The sequence below is a fragment of the Cyprinus carpio genome, chromosome A5, assembly GCF_018340385.1.
Source record: "Cyprinus carpio isolate SPL01 chromosome A5, ASM1834038v1, whole genome shotgun sequence".
Classification (NCBI taxonomy): Eukaryota; Metazoa; Chordata; class Actinopteri; order Cypriniformes; family Cyprinidae; genus Cyprinus; species Cyprinus carpio.
Window position 1 is genome coordinate 3062243 of NC_056576.1, and position 20926 is coordinate 3083168.

The following is a 20926-nucleotide window of genomic DNA, read 5'->3' on the forward strand; positions in this document are numbered from 1 at the left end:
CAAGCGAGATGGAAGACCATCAGGGACAGATACATCCGAGAGGAGGCTGTGCCAGCTGAGGATGGAGGAGGGCGTCGGCGCCTGCATTACTGGCCGTGCGACAGAGAAACTCCTGGCCTTTCTGGACGCTCACATCAGGAAGAGGAAGGCCCCGTGAAGCCGCAGGTCTGGAGGAGCTGGACGACCGGGCCCGACGACTTCCAGCGGGCGCCGGTCAAAGCCCGCCCGAGAAAGAGAAGGGAGTCCGGGCAGCAGCTCAAGCTCCTTGTCACAGCGTCAGCTGTCCATCGCTTCACCAGCTGCCGCCGGGCTTCAAACCTGTGCCGCTGACCCAGTTGCTGCTCGCCGTCTGCCCCTGTGAAGGCGCCCTCATTTTACCCAGCTGACCGGCCACCACCAGCACCACGCCGCCACTGCAACCAAACGGCTGGAGGAGAACGAGGCTACCGAAGAGCTGCGAAAGAGCCGAAGCGCCGCTCGACGAGGATCTAGGCTGTTCTGAGCTACGCCCCTGCTCCCTCAAAAGACTGACGCCGCGAGAAGAGAGCCGCTGGGTCAAGATGCAGATCCAGCAGGATCATGTTTGACGCAGAGTTCAAGGAGCACTGGAACACTGCTTTTTTAACATCGCTTCAGAAAAGAGTTGCTCTGTTTCTGTTTGTGTCTCGGTGTGAACGATGGAATAATTGGCTTCTCCTTCTGTTCAGCTTTGAGGAGTTATTAATTGGTGCAAAAGACCCAAATTCACACTGCAAGAACAGTAAGCAGTCAAAAACATGGTAACCAGTAACCGACAGGATTCATCGCTTGACTCCAAACACAATTCAGTGAAAAACACCTGAAGAACTGATACAGAACATGTCTTCATATTATCAAATATTTTTTCAAAAAGCATATTTTCAGCTTAAATGTTTTGCAGACTGCCACTTACTGAGGATTTTCTATGAGAAGTCCAGATAAAGCATAAATATAATGTTTGGCGACTCAAATGAAGTCTGTTGTTGTTTTGATTCATAAAAGCGCGAACTCAGGAAAGTGACTCTCTGATAATCATGAACAAAGACACCAGAACTAACAATAACACGGAAACATGAGAATTCTGCAGAAAGCCAGAACTGAGTTACGATCAGTGACACTGAAGTACAGGAGGCTTGAGGATCGGTCCTGAAACACTTCTCTGCGTCTCTCAGAATAAAAGATGCTTTGTTTCTGTGAATATCTCAGTTTGTGCTCAAATACATGCCCTCGCTGGTTTATTTACTGCTGCAGACATCCCTGTTTTGTAAAATATCACTAATTATCTTGCTGCAATCTGCTGCTTAATGCATTGTAAATGTAAGTCCAGATGAATGGCTGAAGATTCCCGCCGTCTTTTCTTTCAGTGATTAATAAGAACACTCTTCAAAATAAATGCTCCAAATGTGTTTTTCTTTTCACATCTGGTTCCTCGACGAAGCTTTCAGTGGTCAGTTCTTAAAATAACCTGTTTGTGTGTGTGTGTGTGTGTGGTGTGAAGAACATTTGATTATTTTAATTAAGAATCTTTTTCCATTATAAAGAACCAATGGAAAGTTTCCAAGGATGTTCTTCATGGAGCCATCAATGCCAATAAAGAAGCTTTATTTTTCAGAGCGAAGCTCCCTGATATTGTTTTAATGATCTCAGGTGAAATAAATGTGAGCACAAATGTAAGTTGGAGGATTATTTTTAATATATTTGAGCGCATGTGGACATTGATCAAGCAGCGTGTCAGTGATGCTTCACTTCATGATGCTGTTTTCTTGGCTTAATGTCTTAAAGCAGAAATGTTGTGGTGAACAGAAGTTTCTGTGGTGTTTACTGGTGCACAAACATCTCCTCTAGGCCCTTTTAACCTTCATATTCATCCATAACTGTGAAGAAACAACACAGAAATGGAGAAAAACGTGTAGATTGTAAGTAGTAACGTATTTGTTTTATGAGGAAAGTCTTTCAATCGATCAGCATGACACTGAAACGCAGAATCTGGAGCTCGTGGAGCACATGGCTCTCAGTCAGCAGACAGACACTGTTTATTTGTATCTGGTTTGGATTCTGCTTATCTGTGTGGCTTAAAACAGATTTTAAAAATCCATTAATTCCTGGATGAAAAGCGCGTATACGGACGTGTATGATTACGAGGGATTTGTTGAGAATGAATGGAGCTTGACAATAGCGTGGCCTTTTTCAGTGATAAGAGTGTTTCTGCTGTTCACATATGAAATTAAGATATAGCTTGATTTTTAGAACCATAACCTATAAATAAGATTTGAATTTTTGATTTATGTTTTTAATCTGGATTGAATTTATAGAAACCTACCAAGCAAATATCAGAACATTTGTGCCCGTGTTTAATTATTAAACAGTGCTTTTCCTAAATTCACCCCAAAACTAAATATGATGCTTCCGAAAACACTTTTAAGCAATAAAAAAGAAAGATCTTGTTAAGATATCCTCTTGATATGATCGATGTGATTTTCTTGATATTTCAAAACTTGGTTTATTGCTGGGTATATTCATAAAAAGTCAGCCCTCATTTAGTATATTTTGTGGGTTGTAACGAAAATATTTCAGAACCTTACTTAATTTAACTTAAAAAACATAATGGAGTCTGAAACTTGTTTTATGTTTTGTGAAAATAAGCTTATAAAGTAAATAGTTTTAAGCATAGTGTTTTAAAATATAATTTGTGGGTAAATCAGGTGTTATAGAGATATATATATATATTTATTAATATTTTGAATTATTATATTTATGATTTTAATTTGAATTGTAGTTAGTTTTAGTAATTCTCTTGTGTGTTTTGTCAGTTTTAATTATTTTTTAGATTTTGTCATATAGCATTTATTAATTATTATTTCAGTTTTTAGTTTTAGTTATTTTAGTTGAAAATGCTAGCTCAAATAAAACAAAAAGTTCTTGCATTTTATTTTATTTCAGTTAATGTTTATTTCAAGTAACAAAAATGTTTTTATAGGTTCAGTGTTATTTTAAGTATCCACTGATATTATATTTTATTAATATTTTGAATCAGTTTTTTTTCATTTTTATACTTGTTTTATTGTTTTCTATGTCAAAATATTTATTATTTTAATTAATCATTTAAATGAATTTATTTTTTTTATTAACTGAATTTATTTATTTAATATACATATTTATTTTTGTTTTCATCCTGGTGGATTTGTGTCTTACGTTTATAGATGTTCCCTGTCTTGTGTTGAACAATCTGCAATAAATAAATAATAATTAAGAAAAGGAAGCACAGGATCAGTGTGAATGCTTGGATCTGGAGGTTAAACAGGTGTGATATGAAGGAAATCTCATGCAAATGCTGAAGCCAAAGCCGATCCTCTCGGAGACCTTCATGCTCTCCGTCGACATCCAGCAGAATCAAAGCACATAATGCCGTGCATTTATCTTCCAGCACAACAATGAGGCTTTCTGTACATCTCATTTGATACAGTGAAATCTGATTTCTTGTCAGCTAAAGCCAGATTACCTCCATCTCCAGCGCTCACTAACACCTTCACAAAACTGCCCAGATTAGCTGGGATTTCTCAGCCACTTTATACATTTTTTCTCTGGGCTGTATAGAGGGATTATGTTTTGTCTCCTTGCTTTTAATCTATTTGGTAAATGGGGGTTTGACACAGACAGCAGAGCGATCTGGCTCTATATGAACACGTTCTGCTCTGAACCCGACCGCATTCTGGCTCAGAACCAGCTACGGATGCCATGGACAAGAAGAGCTCTGCCTTCACTATCGACCGCATTCTGAGCACAGACGACAACAAGATCCTGGGCTTGGAGAAGCCCTCGGCCCCGGGGCCCTGCGAGGAGAAATCGGCCCCTGAATCGATGAATCAGACGGACCTCAGATCGACCTGCTGCTTCTGTTCACACTGCGGAGAGATTCTGCACACGGCTGCCAGTAAGAGAGCTTTCACTCCTTCAGTCAGATCAATCTCACACAATCACTAATGACTCCTGATTCAGAGAAAGAGCATGCTCTTTGAGGAAACACACAGATCTCAAAAATGTTTGGCATTGTTTTAATGATGGTCACTTTTTGCTCTGTTTTCACCTGTCATTCTCTTCAGAGTGATACAGCAAAGATAATAGTATACAAATAGTTTCACATGTAAGCATCAAGGCCATGTACCGACCACCACTATAACACTTTTGATGATTTTTATATTATATGATATATATTATTGTGTTTATACATTGATAAGATTTTATAGTTCATCTTAAATGAATCTGTAGTGTAAATCATGTTTATGTTAGGGTTATGGAGATATTTTTATATTGTTTATTAAACATTTAGAACTATTATTTTACATTTTACATTTCATTTTAGTTAAAGTTTTAGTATTTTTTGTGCGTTTTGTCATTTATATTAGTTTATATATAGTCTAGCTTTTATTATTTAGATTTTAATTGGTAGTTTATTTTAGTACATCAGTTGAAGTAAATGAAATCAAGAATGTTTCTTGGCAACTACTAACATAGGAAGGTAAAATAATGGGGCGGGCATTTTAGTTATTTCTGTTCATGTTTTTTAATTCACGCAACTTAAATTTTTTTTTTTTATGTTCAGTTGTTATTTTAGGTATTGAGATATTTATTATTTGATTTCTTAACATTTTAATCATGTTTAATTGTTCCATTTGCAGTTTCTTTTGTTGTGTTTTTCATTGTGTCATTTTAGTAATTTTGTTTTTATAATAATCTATATATTTATTTAATCTTTATTTATACATATTTAAAATTGAAAAAATATATTTTGCTGAATTTATATTTAAGTTTTTGTAAACAGGTTTTTTTTTATTATTTTTTTTTTAGTTCATTATTATTATATCTATTTTAGTTGTAAAATTTGCTTGAATTTTGATGAAAATAATGCTGTTTGATTTTTGGGTGGAATATGACCTGTTTGATTATATTCTCCCCGAGCAATCTAATCTCAGGCTGATGATGATCTTTGTGGTTTTTGTTGCTGTAACCTGTCATGTAGTTTAGGGTAAGCAGATGTTTGCAGAGCCGTACTCCGCCGCAGAAGCTCACGGCAGGGAAAGCTTCAGTCATGTTCAGAGGAGGGTTCGGCGTCACCGCACCATCTTCACAGAAGAGCAGCTGGACGCTCTGGAGGATCTGTTCAGAAAGAACCAGTATCCAGACATCCACACCCGCGAGCAGCTGGCCCAGAGAACACACCTGCGCGAGGAGAGAGTCGAGGTGATCCACCACTCACCTGTGACTGTCACACCTGAACAGCAACTTAAGTATTCATGTCATACTTCACCCAAAAATATAGATTTTAAAAATTACATACTGTAAAGTCAGAATTGCAAGATATAAATTCAGAATTGTGAGATATAATATCATAATGTAAATTCAGAATTGCGTGATGTAAATTCAGAACTGCGAGAACTAAATTCAGAATTGCAAGATCTAAATTCAGAATATCATGATGTAACATCAGAATTGCGAGATCTAAAGTCAGAATTGCATGATGTAAAGTCAGAATAGTGTGATGTAAAGTCAGAATAGCGTGATGTAAAGTCAGAATAGCGTGATGTAAAGTCAGAATAGCGAGATGTAAAGTCAGAATTGCATGATGTAAAGTCAGAATTGCGAGATCTAAATTCAGAATTGCGAGATCTAAATTCAGAATTGCGAGATGTAAAGTAGAATTAGAATCTAAAAGTCAGAATTGCGTGATGTAAAAGTCATAAATTGCAAGATCTAAATTCAGAATTGCGAGATGTACAGTCAAAGTGTGCAAGATGTTAAAAGTCAGAATAATTGTCGAGGTGATTCTAAAGTTCAGATTGTTGAGATCTATATTCATAAACCATGATGTAAATTCAGAATGGTCTGTACATTCCACTTGCGCCTAGATGTAAATGTCAGAAATTGCGTTATGTAAGATCGAAATGTGAGATCTATATTCGAAAAAAAAACGAGATTAAATTCAGAATTGTCTGTGAATGTAACGTCAGAAATTGCGAGATGTAACAGTCAGAAATTTGCGTGATGATAAAGTTTACATTAAAAGTTTCAGATCCTATATTCGGAAAATGATATGTAAATTGCAGATAGCGTCTTAGAAGGTCAGAATAGCGTGATGTAAGTCAGAATAGAGCGTGATTTCCAAGTCAGAATTGGCGTGATGTAAAGTCAGAATTTTGCGTGGGTAAAAGTCGAATTTGCGTGATGTAAAGCTCAGCATAAGCGTGATCCTCTAAGTCAGAATAGCGTGAAACATGAAAAATAACTGTCAGAATACGCATGCTGTGATTGTAAAAAAGTCAGAATTGAGAGATGTAATCATAAATTGCGTGATTTAAAAGTTAGGGTGGGAAGAGTCGAGAGATGTAAATGAAATTGCGTGTGATCGTTAAAGTCGAGAAAATTGCGTTAGAAATTTTATTTGCCGAGAATTGCCATATTCTAAATTCAGAAAATTGCGAAAATCATTTTGAAAAGTGTCACAACACGAGGAACGGGTTGCGAAGATTGTGAAGAGAAAGAGAGGGATGGTTAGTCTTGTAATAGGACAAAAAATCGAAGTAGTCAGAATGATTGCGTGCTGTATTGGTCAGAATTGCGAGATGTAAAGTCGAATTTGCGTGATGTAAAGTCAGAATTTGCGAGGAATGTCCCATTCAGATATTGCGTTGATGTAAAGTCAGAAATTGCAATATCAAATTCAGAATTGCGAGATGTAAGTTCAAGAATTGCTAGATCACCTCGAGGCCTCACCTCCTCAGAATTTAGCTTGCGTGATGTACAGTCCAGACACTTAGCTTGAGTGCAGATCTATATTCAGAAACGCAATGAGATGTAATATTCAGAATGTTGTTTATTGTAAAGGTCAGAGAAAGTTATTGGCGGAGATGTTTAAAAGTCAGAAAAAGTTTGCGTGATGTAAAGTCATAAAAATTTGTGAGAATCTATATATATTCAGAAAAATAGAATTTTCATTCATAATTGTGTGAATGTAACGTCAGAATTGGTGCGTGGACTGTAAGCAAATGCTTGATGTAGACAGTCAGAATACCGGCGCGGTGTGCTTTTACAGGTCAGAAAATAGCGTGATTTTACAGTCAGAATTGCGTGATGTAAAGTCAGAATTGCGGGATGATTGGTAAAAGTCAGAAAATGGCGTGATTGATGTAAGTTCAGAAGTGTGAGATCTCTATTCAGATAAGAGATTGTAAATTCAGCATTGTTCTGTGATGAGTTCAGATTGCCGAATGTTAAATTCAGATTGTGTGATTTGTTAAAGTCAGAATTTGCGAGGAGATGTAATATTCAGAATTTTGTGGATTGTAAAATTCAGAATTGTGTGATGTTTAAAGTCAGGGAATTGTTGTGATGTAACGTCAAGATTGCGTGAAAAACGAAAGTTTTTGCGAAATGTATAAATCAGATTGTTCTCCGTGATTTGTTAAAAGTCAGAATCTTTGCCGAGATATGGTTTGCGAGGGAGATTGTGTGCTGTAAGTCAGGAATTGCGTGATGAAAATTTCAGAATTAGTGTTGTAGTAAAGGCAGGAAATTCGCGAGATCTAAATTCAGAAATTGCCGGGAGTTTTTGCGAGGATCCCTAATTGTGTCATGGAAATTGCGTGTGATTTTTGTGTAAAGTCAGAATTGCGAGATCTCAAAATTCAAATTTTGAGAGATCTAAAGCCAGAATTTTGCGAGATGTAAACTCAGAATTGCGAGAGGTAAAAGTCAGAATTGCTGTATTGTTTGATTTGTTTTTAAAGTCAGAGAGTGCGTGATGTATATTCAGAATTGGTGATGTCTAAAGTTAGAATTGCGAGCTCTAAAGTCAGAAATTGCGAGATTTGTAGTAAAGAGTCCGGAATTGCGTTTGTGTTAAAGTCAGATATTGCGAAGATCTAAAAGTCAGAATTCTGCGTGATGTAAAGTCAGAATTCAGAATTGCGCTGTGATGTGTGATGTTATTTGTTCTTGTGGATGTAAGTTCAGAATTGCGAGATGTAAACCTTCAGAATTGCGAGCATGTTAAAGTCAGAATTGCGTGATGTAAATTCAGAATTGCGAGATCTAAATTCAAGATTAATGAGATGTTAATTCAGAATCAGAATTGCGAGATTGTAAATTTCAGAATTGGTCATGGTGATGTAAATTCAGAATTGCGAGATTGTAAAGTCAGAATTTTGCGTTGATGTAAATTCAGGAATTGTGTGTGATGGTTAAAGTCAGAATTGCAATATCTAATTCAGAGTTACGAGATGTTAAAGTCAGAATTGAGAGATGTAGAAATCAGAAATTTTGAGATTTATAATTCAGAATTGTCGTGATGTAAATTCAGGAATTGCGAAGTGATGATACAAGTCAGAATTGCAAGATACTAAAATTCGAGAATTGCGAGTGAGTGTCCAATTTCAGAATTTTGTGCGTAACATTCCGAATGTGATGGATTGTTAAAAGTCAGAATGTGCGATGTAAATTGCAGAATTTTGTGATTTAAATGAGAATTGTGTGATGTAAGATCATCAGAATTGCGTGTTTGTGATTTGTTCAGAATTGCAAGATTCTAAATTCAGGGAATTGTGGCGAGAGGAGATGTTAAAGTCAGAATTTGCGGATATTTAAATGATCAGAATGTGTGGTGGATTTGTTAAAGGGTCACATAATGCGAGGAGTAAAGTCAGGAAGTTGTGGTGTTATGTAAAGTTGTAAATGGCCAGATGTAAGGGGCTCGAATTGTTGTTGATGTAAAGAGGTTCAGACATTCACACAGGTACCATGGCTACAAACATTAATGCCTGAAAGTCTAATGCAAACAGGTCAGAATCTGATGTGATTGTAAATTCAAGAAATGTTTGTTTGTCAAGTCAACCTCGAGAAGCTGCTTACAAAACAAAAATTAATGTAGAAGAATTCTATGCAAACAACGGACTCTCTGACTCGATTGTTGTAGATGGTCTTCAGAGAACCGAAGGGCCAAAATGCCAGAGACAGAAGCGGCTTCCCGTTCATTCGATACGAGGGGACCAGGGATGACTGGAAAACAGGTCCTTCATAGTGGACTGACATTGAAACATTATGATATCAGGATTCATATTTGTTCTGCAGTTGTAGAGATGGAGAGTGTTTTGTAGAGATATGAAACACCCGTGATTAATCATTATTACACAAAGACGGAGCTTGTTTCGTTCTCGTCTGCTTCTGCTGATCTACAGATCACATTAAAGTGTTGAGTGTGTTTACGAGCTCTTCATTTTGTATCAACTGCTATCATTTGTTTTGTCAGTTTTAAATAACTACCTAAGATTTTTTAATTATTGTTTATTTGTTATATCATGGGGGTATGTACTTTTTTTATGTTGGCATCTTTTTGTTTTTATATTAATTCTAATACAAGCGGATGGCTTTTGTGTCAATATTTGGGTGATGGAATTTTTTGCACACTATGGCAGCTAGTAGAAAGAGAAAGAAAAGCTAGGTTATTCTAAACAAAAAACTCACGTGACAGCATAATCATATTTCAATAATATTTATAAAAAGTCTATTGTAATCTCATTATAGCATGTAATTGTATGAAGCATAGCAAATAACAATTTTTATCTCCTTCAGTTTCACATCGAAAGTCATGGATTTAAATTTGCCTAAATGATCATGTGTAATGAAGGGATATAAATGAGTTTTGATATTTTGAAAATGCTAGCAAAATGTTAAAATTAATTTACATGTAATAATTAAAAAACAATAATATATATAAAATGGTACTAAAACAATTGTAAAATGCTATACTTGAAAAAAGCATCCTTTACCGCACATAGCATACAAACTGCATCATATTCTGAAAAATAGCAGGCTTCCTAAGTGTGTGGTGTGATATAGCTGGTTTGTTTTAACAACAGTTTGTTAATTAAAAAAAACAACTATGTACATGTGACACGCTTTGCCTGTTTTTTCCTTCAGTTCAGGTCAACAGCCACAACCTCTGCGTGCAGTGTGAATATTCGTTCCTGAATGACCTCAACGACAATCGGTTGAGCAAAAACAAAGATGCAATGAATCACTCATTAAGGATGATTCATGTGCTGTTGAACGCAATTTGGTTGAATGAACAAAGCCAGATTCAAAACTGGCTACATGAATACAGTCAAAACGTTGTTTGCCATCTATTGGTGAAATTGTGAGTTTTGACTCTGTATATATTTCTATAACATCGCTGTTGAAGAGTAAGAGTAAGAGTAAGAGTAGCTGGTGAAGTGGCTGAAGTTTATTTAAGGATAGTAAGAGTCTAATGAAAGTTTATCATGAGCTTTGTCAATGTTTTTGAAGCAGATGTCAGTAGACCAAGAAAGAGTTGTGAATTGACAAAGAGCGGAAAGCGGTTCATTCATAAATTCGTTACGACCTTACCTTCAGGCGTTGACCCGCTTGTGCGAAAAAAAAATGCAAAACCAGAAGACAGGAAGACCAAGGAGGTGCAGGCGATAGTATTATTATAATAAAACATATGGAAAATGTAATGCATATACATACACATAATAACTGGAGTTCAAAAGTTTGGGATTTTGGTGATTCAGAACACGGTTGTTGAATGTTTCTTTCTTTTTCTTACATGAGTTTCCTTATGGCTCATCAAGGCTCTGGCATTTCTAGAATAAAAATAACAAGGAAAAAAAAAAAAAAAAAAAAAAAGAATGAAAAAAAGGAACATAAGAACAGGAAAAAAATATAATATTGTTTGAATATATATTATTGACGGTAAAATATAAAGTTTTTTTTTCTATGTTAATAACAATCAAAATCTAATTTTAAATGCTGTGATGCAAAGCATGATTTTTCAGCGTCCCTCATTAATCCCAGTGTCCACATGATCCTTCAGAATCATTCTAATCATGCTGTGATTAATTATCAGTGCTGGACACCTGTTCTGTGGCTGCCTTAATAATTTTGAAAACGTTGATGTGATAATTTTTTTTCGGGGATTCTTGACGGGGGGATCTTTGATGAATTAAAAAACTTAAAATAGAAAGAAGAGCATTTAATTTTTTAAATAGAAATTTCTTTAAATTTAACAATAGTACACTTAACCATATTCAAAAGGTTTGGGGCGTCAAGGTTTATAAATTGTTTTATTATTTCCTTTTTGTGGAAAGAAATTAAAAACCTTTCACATTCAGCAAGGAGGGGTTTAAATTGATCAGAAGTGATGATATTTAGAAAAGATTTAATCTTGTTTAGAAAGATTTCTATTTGTTTTGAATAAATGCTGTTATTTTTAAAGCTTTTTATTCATCAAAAGAATCATGAAAAAAACAGTAGTACGCATTTGTCCCCCCCAAAAAAAATTGTAGGCCAAGTACACACTGTTTGCCAACATTGATAATTCTAATAATAAATATAGGCATATATTAGAATGATTTCTGAAGGGGATCATGTGACACTTAGTACTGGAGGTAGTAATGGACTGATTTTAATTCAGCTTCTTTGCAACATCACATATATAAATTCTATTTTTAAAGGATTATTTAAAATAGCGGGGAAAACAGGTTATTTCATAGACTTGACCAATAAACATTTTGGGCATAATTTACCTGTTGTTTGTTTTTGTCTGTATTGTTTGAGGTCAAATAAATGCAGCCCTGAACTGAGCATTAAGAGGACTTTTTAAAAAAAAAAAACATTAATAGGGTGTTTTCTTACTGACCCCAAAAAACTTGCGAACGCTGAGGGGAATATAACAGTACATTATTAAAGTAAAATGTGATTTATAATATATAACAAATATAAATCTTAATACAATTAAATAACATAATAACCAGCTAGCAATTTTTCATTCCCAGAACGTTATTCTAACGTTAATCTAACACTCCCCTAATGTTATTATAATGTTCCCAGAACGTTAGTTTTTCGTTCCCGGAACGTAATTTTTTTTATGGTTTGTTTTATTCTAACGTTAATCTAACACTCCCCTAATGTTATTATAATGTTCCCGAATAGAATGGAATTTCACTTTTGGTTGTTGACCTTTGCCCCATCTGGTCCTTTAGAGGACTGTGTATGCTTTGTGTTTTTTGCTCTCTTATTTTCTTTGTTTGTTGTTTTTTTTAGGGTCTTTTTGTTTATGTGGTAGACGTTTATTACCTTTTGTTGATAGAATGAAACTCGAATGTTACTAATAAACTGTTAATCTAATGTATTTAAAAATAAAGTTTTTATAGAATGGAAATAGAATTTCACTTTTTGGTGTGTCGAATGTTATAATAACGTTAATCTAATGTTATTAAAATAAAGATAGTTTACAGGGTTATAAAAAATAACCATTAGGGAACATTTTGTTATTTGAATTTTTTTTTTAATGATTTCTAAAAAGAAAACCTAAAAAGAATCTTCCTGTAATAAGTTGTTTCCAAAAACTAACGTTAGGGGAACGTTCTGTGTTTGCTGGGTAGAGACTGTCAGAAAGTAACACATAACGCTGCAGATGTTACGCCATGGTTATAGTATGTTAGTAGGTAATTTGTTATTTTGATGGGTAGAGACTGTCAGAAAGTAACAAATATGATGTAGAAGGGTCTGGCTTGCAACTTGCACTTGCACTACGTCAGATTGCACTCCAGACACGTTGTGCGCTTCCGCGAGTAGACTATCACAAACAATTCTTGTTTTATTGAATTTTGTTTTAATAAAAATTTTGTTCTATTTGTTGATTACTTTTTGACTGAATTTCAACACATTGACAATAGGAATAGTAGCCATGTGTTTACGACACGAAAATAAGAAACTAAACTTCTAACGCGCACTTGCAAATCGCCCTTTCCCTCTCAGCGGACCCTGCGCACCGGCTCCTCTTGCAGTCCACCACCAATCATGCGGGTAATGCGCACAATAAGTAAGTACAGACAGCATGGTGGATAGATTAACTGATTAAAACTATTTATTAAAATACAAGACCCTCAAAACTCCGTGGCCACAGAACAGCAGAAATTAAACCGCGATGCAACAAGTCTCCCTTGTTAAGTGTTTAATATTCCCTCTCCCGTCGAAAATACCAACCTTAATATGGCTTAATGTATTAATATTCCACGTTTTGAGTGCGGAAAAAACAAAATTTTAACAAAACTCAAAAAAGTCATAAAAAATGAACAAACTTGTTCGAAAAACTTCATGAAATGAACCAAATGTGCCAAAAAGCTGTGAAAATTCATAAATCCTCAAAAAGTTCTGTCCAAAACCTTTAAGACAAATCATGAGCAATTCATACAATTTTAAAAAATCATGTAAAATGTCCAAATCTGCAAAAAGGGCTGAATATAGAATAAAATCATAAAAAAGTTCAAGGATAAAATACTTAGAAATTCAAAAAAGGTCATAAAAATGTCAAATTAACAAAAATATCATAAAAGCAATCATGAAAATGAAACAAAATGCCCATACCCAAAGGTCATGAAAGATGAAAACATATTAAATAAATCAAACAAGTCATAAACAAATGAAACCCAATACCTTTAAAAGTCCATGAAAAAGCACACAACCAGGTGGTACAACTTCATGAAATTTTCCTGTCCGCCAAAATACGCCCTTAAAAAAGTCATGAAGCCTGTGAAATAAATATGAGAAAAAAATTAATTAAACTGAAGCAAAATGCTGAAAAATGACACAAATCTTTGGAAAAGTCAAGAAAATGTGAACAAAACCTCAAAAGGTGCCTCAAAATTAAATAATTCTTGAAAAGATCCAATGGACAAAATGAACCAATCGTTGAAAAAATCTCTGCAAATGGATTACAATTTAAAAAAAATAACTTACTCATGCAAAATAAATAATCGCAAAAAAAGGGCATGAAACATCTACTAAACTCTGAAACAGTCCACACTGATAATTTAACGAAATCCTCCTCAAAAGAGGTGGCTGAAATGCATATAATCATTAAACAGTAATGACAACTTGAACAAAACTAAAAAACAAAACCTCACAAAGTTCCTCAAAAATGAATAAACCCCCCCCCAAAAACCTCAGACCATGAAAACCAATCATGAAATATCCCTGAGAATTCAACTGAATCCCTCGACAAAGTCACAAAAATACTAAATTGTGAAAAAAACAAACCTTGGACAAAGAAGTCTTTGAAAAACTGGACAAAAATCTTGACAAAAAAATATTTTTTGGGGAAATGAAAAAATCTCATAAAAGTAGTAAAGAACTGAACCCAACCCATTCCTAAAAAATGATATAATACTAAATAAAACAAACCTCATGGGAATGAACCAAAATCGCGAAAAGTAATGAAGAAAAACGGAACAAAAATCTTGAAAACATATGACAATTTACAAAACCAAAACCTTAACGTCAAAAAAATGAATAAACCTCAAATAACATGAAAATGAATAAAACGTGAAAAAGAACAATACATTGCAACCGATGGACCTCGACCACCAACGAACAACCCGCCCCCCAACAGTAAGGGGACTTTCGCCTAAACCCCAAAACTACGTCAGTTCATTTAAAGTAGTCCATATTATTCAAAAATATTCAAATTTCATACAAAACACAATGTGTAGAATCATGCTTATAAGATTTTTTATTAAAGCAATAATAAATCAATCATCATAAATCAGGTCGGTTATATATCAATGATGCAATAGTGGAATTAACCAATGGAATGGTTTTAAAAAAAAAAAGGAATGTGCAGTGGTCAATAGAAAGAAATCATAAAGGTCCAGAAGTTATGAAGCTGTGGGTCCGTTGGGTTTCATCAAGCTTGGTAGGATTGTCATGTCACTCTCCCCTTTGCTGGTTTTTAAAATGTCTGGTTTCCAGACTCAGAATCAGGGTTGATAGTTGGAAGAAAATGGGCTGACTGGGCTGGGCCAGCATCTTTGCTTCGTTCATTGTTATCCTGAACACTTGGATGGGAATGATTGTGAAAAGCGCTCAAATTGTCCTCTGCCAAAGTGTGTAATAGAGAAGTGTTGTTCTTCCTCTGTCGCAGGCAGACTTCCAAAGCACATCTGCAAGCCATTCCCAACGCGCCGCCGAGCCCAGTGAAGATAGCGCTTAGGCTGAACTGAGTTGGAACACAGTTGAAGGAGAGTGCCTATGTTGCACTGTGGTGCTTGAGCACGCCTCAATTTCATTCAGTCTCACCAAAAGAAGAAATTTACCCCCCAGAACACAGTAGTTGTTTATTGTAATATTTGCCGTGGAGGTTGGCATGGTGTAAAATTTAGACTTCATTTTCTGGCTTCAGGTATTGGAGAAATAGTTGACATGTTGTTCATCCTGTGAAGGTTTATTGGTTCCATACATAGAAGCCGGCTTTCGACGCCATTAAGCGGTAAAATAGTCTACACTTTTGAGTGATGAAAAACCAAAATTTGAACCAAACCTCAAAAAGTCATAAAATGAACAAAATTTCAAAAAACTCGGATGAAAATGCGACCAAATGGCAAAAGGCCATGAAAAATTTATAAAATCATAAAAAATTTGACAAAACCTTTAAAAAAATCATGAAAATTAAAACAATTTTAAAAACTCATGTATAATGAACCAAATTGCAAAAAGGCATGAAATATGAATAAAATCATAAAAAAGTCAGGATAATTCTATGAAATCTCAAAAAAGTCATAAAAATGAATAAAAATGAAAATGAACAAAATCTCATAAAAGTCATGAAAAGAAAATTAACAAAATCTTCAAAGTCACGAAAATGGAAAAAAAAAAATCAAAAAAAAATCTAAAAATGAACCCAATCTTTAAAAAGGTCATGAAAAGAACATCCATGAAAAGCATGAAATTTTCGTGCAAAATCTTTAAAAAGTGATGAAACTTGAAACAATTACGAAAAAAAATATTGAAAATGAACAAAATTCTGAAAATGAACAAAATCTTGTAAAGTCAAGAAAATTGAACAAAACCGCAAAAAGTCAGGGTCATAAAACTTAATAAAAATCTTGAAAAGTCCATGAAAATTCCCACAAAATCTCGGAAAAATATATGAAAATGGATACAATTTTAAAAACTCATGAAAATAAAATAAATTGCACAAAAGGCATGAAACAGTTAATAAAATCATGAAAAATTAATGAAAATTTAAAACGAAAATCTCAAAGAGATCTTGAAATGCATATAAATCATGGAAACAAAAAAGTAATGAAACTTGACAAAAATTAACAAAAACCTCAAAAGTCCATAAAAAATGAATAAAAACCCCAAAAACCTCAAGAAAATGAACTGACAAATCGTGTTCAGAAAATTGGAGGGGATTCATGAGAATGTCAACGAAATCTCGAACAAAGTCACAAAAATGAATAAAATTGTGAAAAAAGAAAACTTGAAAAGCAAAGTCTTGAAAACTGACAAAATCTTTGAAATGAAAAAAAAATCAGGAAACAAAAGTAGGTAAGGAAGCTGAACAAAAACCTCCAGTCAATTTAAAAATTTTTGGCGAAATGAAAAAAAAACTTCAGCAAAAGTGCGTATTAAAAAACGATGAACAAAAAACCTCATTCAAAAATGTATAATAATAAATTGAAAAAAAAAACTCATGGGACTGAACCAAATCGCGAAATGTAATGAAAAAAAAAAAAAAAAAAAAAAAATGATGAAAATGAACAAAATCTTGAAAAACAATGCAAAAATTTAACAAAACACTTAAAGACAAAAAAATTAATAAAAACTCAAATAACATTGAAAATGAGAATAAAATCGTGAAAATGAGGAACAAGATTGCGGAAAACCGAGGGGACCTCGCACCACGAACCAACCCGCCCCAACAGAGGGGACTTTCGCTCATAGCCAATCCCAAAACTCAGTTCATTTAAAGTCCATATTAATTCAAATATTCAAATTTCATACAAAACGAACAATGTGTATAATTCATGCTTTAAATTTTTTATTAAAGAATAATAAATCATCATCAATAAATCCATGTCGGTTATCATCAATGAAATAGTGGATTTAACAAATGAATGGTTTTAAAGGACGGATTGCAGTGTCAAGAAAAGAAATCATGAAAGTCCAGAAGTTATGAAAGCTGTGGGCCCGTGGGTTCCTCAGCTTAGGTAGATTGTCTGTCAGATCCCCTTTGCTGGTTTTAATGTCCCTGGTTCCAGACTCAGAATCAGGGTGGATAGTTGGAAGAAAATATATCTGGGCTGCCACATCTTTGCTTCGTTCAATTGTTTTTTATCCTGAACACTGGATGGGATGATGGTGAAAAAGCGCTCAAATTGTCCTCTGCCAAAAAGTGTTAATAGAGAAGTGTTGTTCTTCTGTCGCAGGCAGGACTTCCAGCACATCTGCAGCCATTCCCAAACGCGCCGAAGTCCAGTGAAGATAGCGCTTAGGCTGAACTGAGTTGGAACACAGTTGAAGAGAGTGCCTATGTTGCACTGTGCTTGAGTACGCTCATCAGTCATCACATTTATCACATAGTTGTTTATTGTAATATTGCCGTTGGAAGGTTGGCATGGTGTAAAATGTAAACAACATAGTTTCTTCAGGTATTGGAGAAATAGTTGACATTTTTTCACCCTGTGAAGGTTATAGGTTACATACATAGAGCTGCTTTCGCCATTAATAGTCCAACTTTTGAGTGATGAAAAACCAAAATTTGAACAAAAAAAACCTCAAAAAGTCATAAAAAATGAACAAAATTTCAAAAAACTCATGAAAATGAACCAAATGGCAAAAAGCTATGAAAAATTAATAAAATCATAAAAATTTGACAAAACCTTTAAAAAAAATCATGAAAATTAATACAATTTTAAAAACTCATGTAAAATGAACCAAATTGCAAAAAGTCATGAAAAATGAATAAAATCGTAAAAAAGTCAGGAAAATTGTAATCATTGAAATTCATTGAAATCATGAAACTGAATAAAAAGTCTTGATAATGGTCAAAATCTTTAAAAAAAAAAAAATCATGAAAATTAATAAAATCTTGAAAGTCATGAAAACTGAAAAAAAAGTCATAAAAAAAGAACAAAATCTCATAAAAGTCGTGAAAATGAACAAAACCTCGAAAAAGTCATGAAAATTTAACAAAATCTTAAAGTCATTAAACTTGAATAAAATCTTGAAAAAGTCATGACAATTAAACAGAACCTCAAAAATTCATAAAAATTAATAAAACCTCAACAACCTCAAGAAAGTGAACCAAATCGTGAAAATTCATGAAAATTCAACAAAATCTCATAAAGACACGAAAATAAATAAAATCATGAATGTTGAGATGTTGAAGCGCCTTGTAAGTATTTTATGAGTGAATCTGTTACAATAGCGTATTGAAGAGACCAGACATGAGCTCATTAAAATTACCTGAAATGTGCTTACTGTCACAAGTACTTACAACAAAGAGAAATGTGAGCAATATGAAATGCCTAAAATAGTCCAACAGACAACAAAGGCAACAAAATAAAGGCTACATTTTGTAGTTTATTTGTAGATGTTAGCCAGCTAGCTAGCTAGTTAGTCTAATTAGCATACCCATACCTTTCATTTCAATTTTGTGCATATAGTGGAAAATGACTAACTTATTATTTAATTTTATGAATGCTAGATTATAGTGCTAGTCATGGTCTTTTTCAAAAGACATTTAGACAGTTTTTGGTGAATTAAAAGCAAGCAGAAATGTAACTGAAATTAAAACAACATTACAGAAGCTTACATTTATTTTAAAGAAAATAAAGTACAATTTAAATAAGCAGTTAACTCAAGCATAAACATTCTAAAAAGGTTATTTCAAAATACTACATAAACATCACGGGTTAATACACAGTCGTTAACTTTTTACTTTTTTACCTCTATATTGATTTTTTTTTCTGCTCCTCTTCTTTGGGTTGCTTCCTGCCTTGTGGTATTAAAATTTTCTTTTTTATTATTGATATTATTTTTCGTTGATGTCAATTTTATTTTATTCAACATTATTTTAATCAGTTTCATGATCGATCAGTACTAAAATTATGTTATTTTTCAGAAATTATTTTTCTTAATATAGGGGTGTAGAGCGCACAATGGTCACAAGAGGGCGCACTTCCGACCAAAAAAAAAAACTTTCGTGTGGCGCTCCCCAGTCATTTTGCGATGTGGAAAATGGGGCGCACTTGTGTGAATGGTTGTTTAGCTGAAAAGGTAATGAAAATGAATAAAATCTATGAAGTAATAAATGTATTAGTAATGTAAACTCATAAAAATGAACAAAACAAAACAAACAAAAAAAATTGAACAAAACCTCAAAAAGTCATAAAAATGAATAAAGTCTCAAAAAGCTCATGAAAATGTACCAAATGGCGAAAAGTGATGAAAAATGAATAAAATCATGAAAATGAATAAAACGTTGAAAAATTAATTTAAAAATGAATAAAATCTTGAAAAAGTCATGAAAAAAAATTAACCAAATCACCAAAAGGCATTAAAAATGAATAAAACCATGAAAATTATCAATATTTTAAAAACTCGTGAAAATTCACAGCGAATCGACACATCTGAATCACAGAATCACTATTGAGCAACCTTTGACCTCTTATAAAGGTGCAGTGTATTACGTTTCCCAAAATGACCTAAAGGTAGCCTGCAGTGGCAGTACTGTGGTATTTACATGGCATGCAGAACAAATTCAGAGTAATGATACTTTGTGTATGTTTTGATCCTCTTTAAATGGGAATGTCTTCACCTGCAGTGACTCGTTCATCATCGATCTTCAGCTGGCAAACGATACGATGCATGTCGAGGTCTGAGTCACTGGATTGCAGTGATCATTGTGTTCTCTGTTTTGTCATTGTACTACTGTGTCGTTACTCGGAAATAAACATAAGATAATTAGCTTCAAATTCCCCATAAAGTGCAATCAGTCGTTTGTTTCAACTGTTTTATTTACAATAGACAAAAATACAAACATGTAACATAAAAAATAAAAATACAATACATCTTAACGCTGATTTGTGCGATTGCCTGATCCACCGAACCGACTCACAAGATCCACTGGGCCAAGCAACTGCAACCCAGTGTTTGCAGATTAACATCGTTCACAAACATTTCAACTTTATAGCCTACTCTTCTTTATTCATCAGAATCTCTCCTGCTGCAGACCCGAAGAGGCCAGAAAATGGTTTGATGTTTTGTCTTTGTCTCTTTAAAGCTTTAATTTATTTGCTGAACTGAATCTTTTATGCACAACTGTCACTGAATTGCAGTAAAGTCTATTTTATAGATCAGGTAGAAAACCATCAACATACATGAAGATTAAAATGCACTCCATACAAAACAAAAAAAAAAAAAAAAAAAAGATTTTTCAGTACAAATAATTAAAACAGTCTTAAAATCAAGACACAATTACTTGCCAAGTGAAATAACATATAACATGATCTCAACTTCATTTTTTGATACATTTTGCAGGAAACAAGACTTAATATATTCTCAGGTAATTGTGTCTTGATTTAAGGATGTTTAGGAACTGGAAAACGAGACCGAAATATCGAGGAGGAAGATTTTTGGAGTGCAGCGAAACGTTTGGACACTTGAGTGAATCTGTGAACTTAAAAAAGTTGTGATCTAGAAATCATTCTTATGCATTTCTTTATGAACCTGAAACGTATTTAACTTGAATGCACTGCAATGTAATATCGAATGCTTCAGCTCGACAGTGAAGGAGAAGCATCATGAACGGTTTAAAAGCATCCCATGATGCATTGCATGAACGCCGGGAGTAAACAGCTCAAAAAAAAAAAAACAGCTCAAATAGAAGAGAGTTTTCCTTTGTGTTCGACTTCATCACATCACGTTTAAAATTCACTTTTTCAAGAAACCAAGGCCTGAAAATATTTTAACTCAGAGTCTTAAATTCATAAAGTCATGGTGTTTCATTGCTGCAGTGAACTGCAAAAAAATAAATCTCTAAATAACA

The 20926-nt window shown here is 34.0% G+C and overlaps 1 protein-coding gene across 1 annotated transcript; it reads left to right on the top strand.

The window, feature by feature from the left end:
* Positions 1-3753: 3753 nt before the first annotated feature.
* Positions 3754-9088, top strand: LOC122145127 (homeobox protein goosecoid-2-like). The gene is made up of 3 exons (XM_042757232.1): positions 3754-3972; positions 5041-5256; positions 8984-9088. The coding sequence occupies exons 1-3, from the start codon at positions 3754-3756 to the stop codon at positions 9086-9088; spliced, it is 540 nt and encodes a 179-aa protein (XP_042613166.1).
* Positions 9089-20926: the final 11838 nt, after the last annotated feature.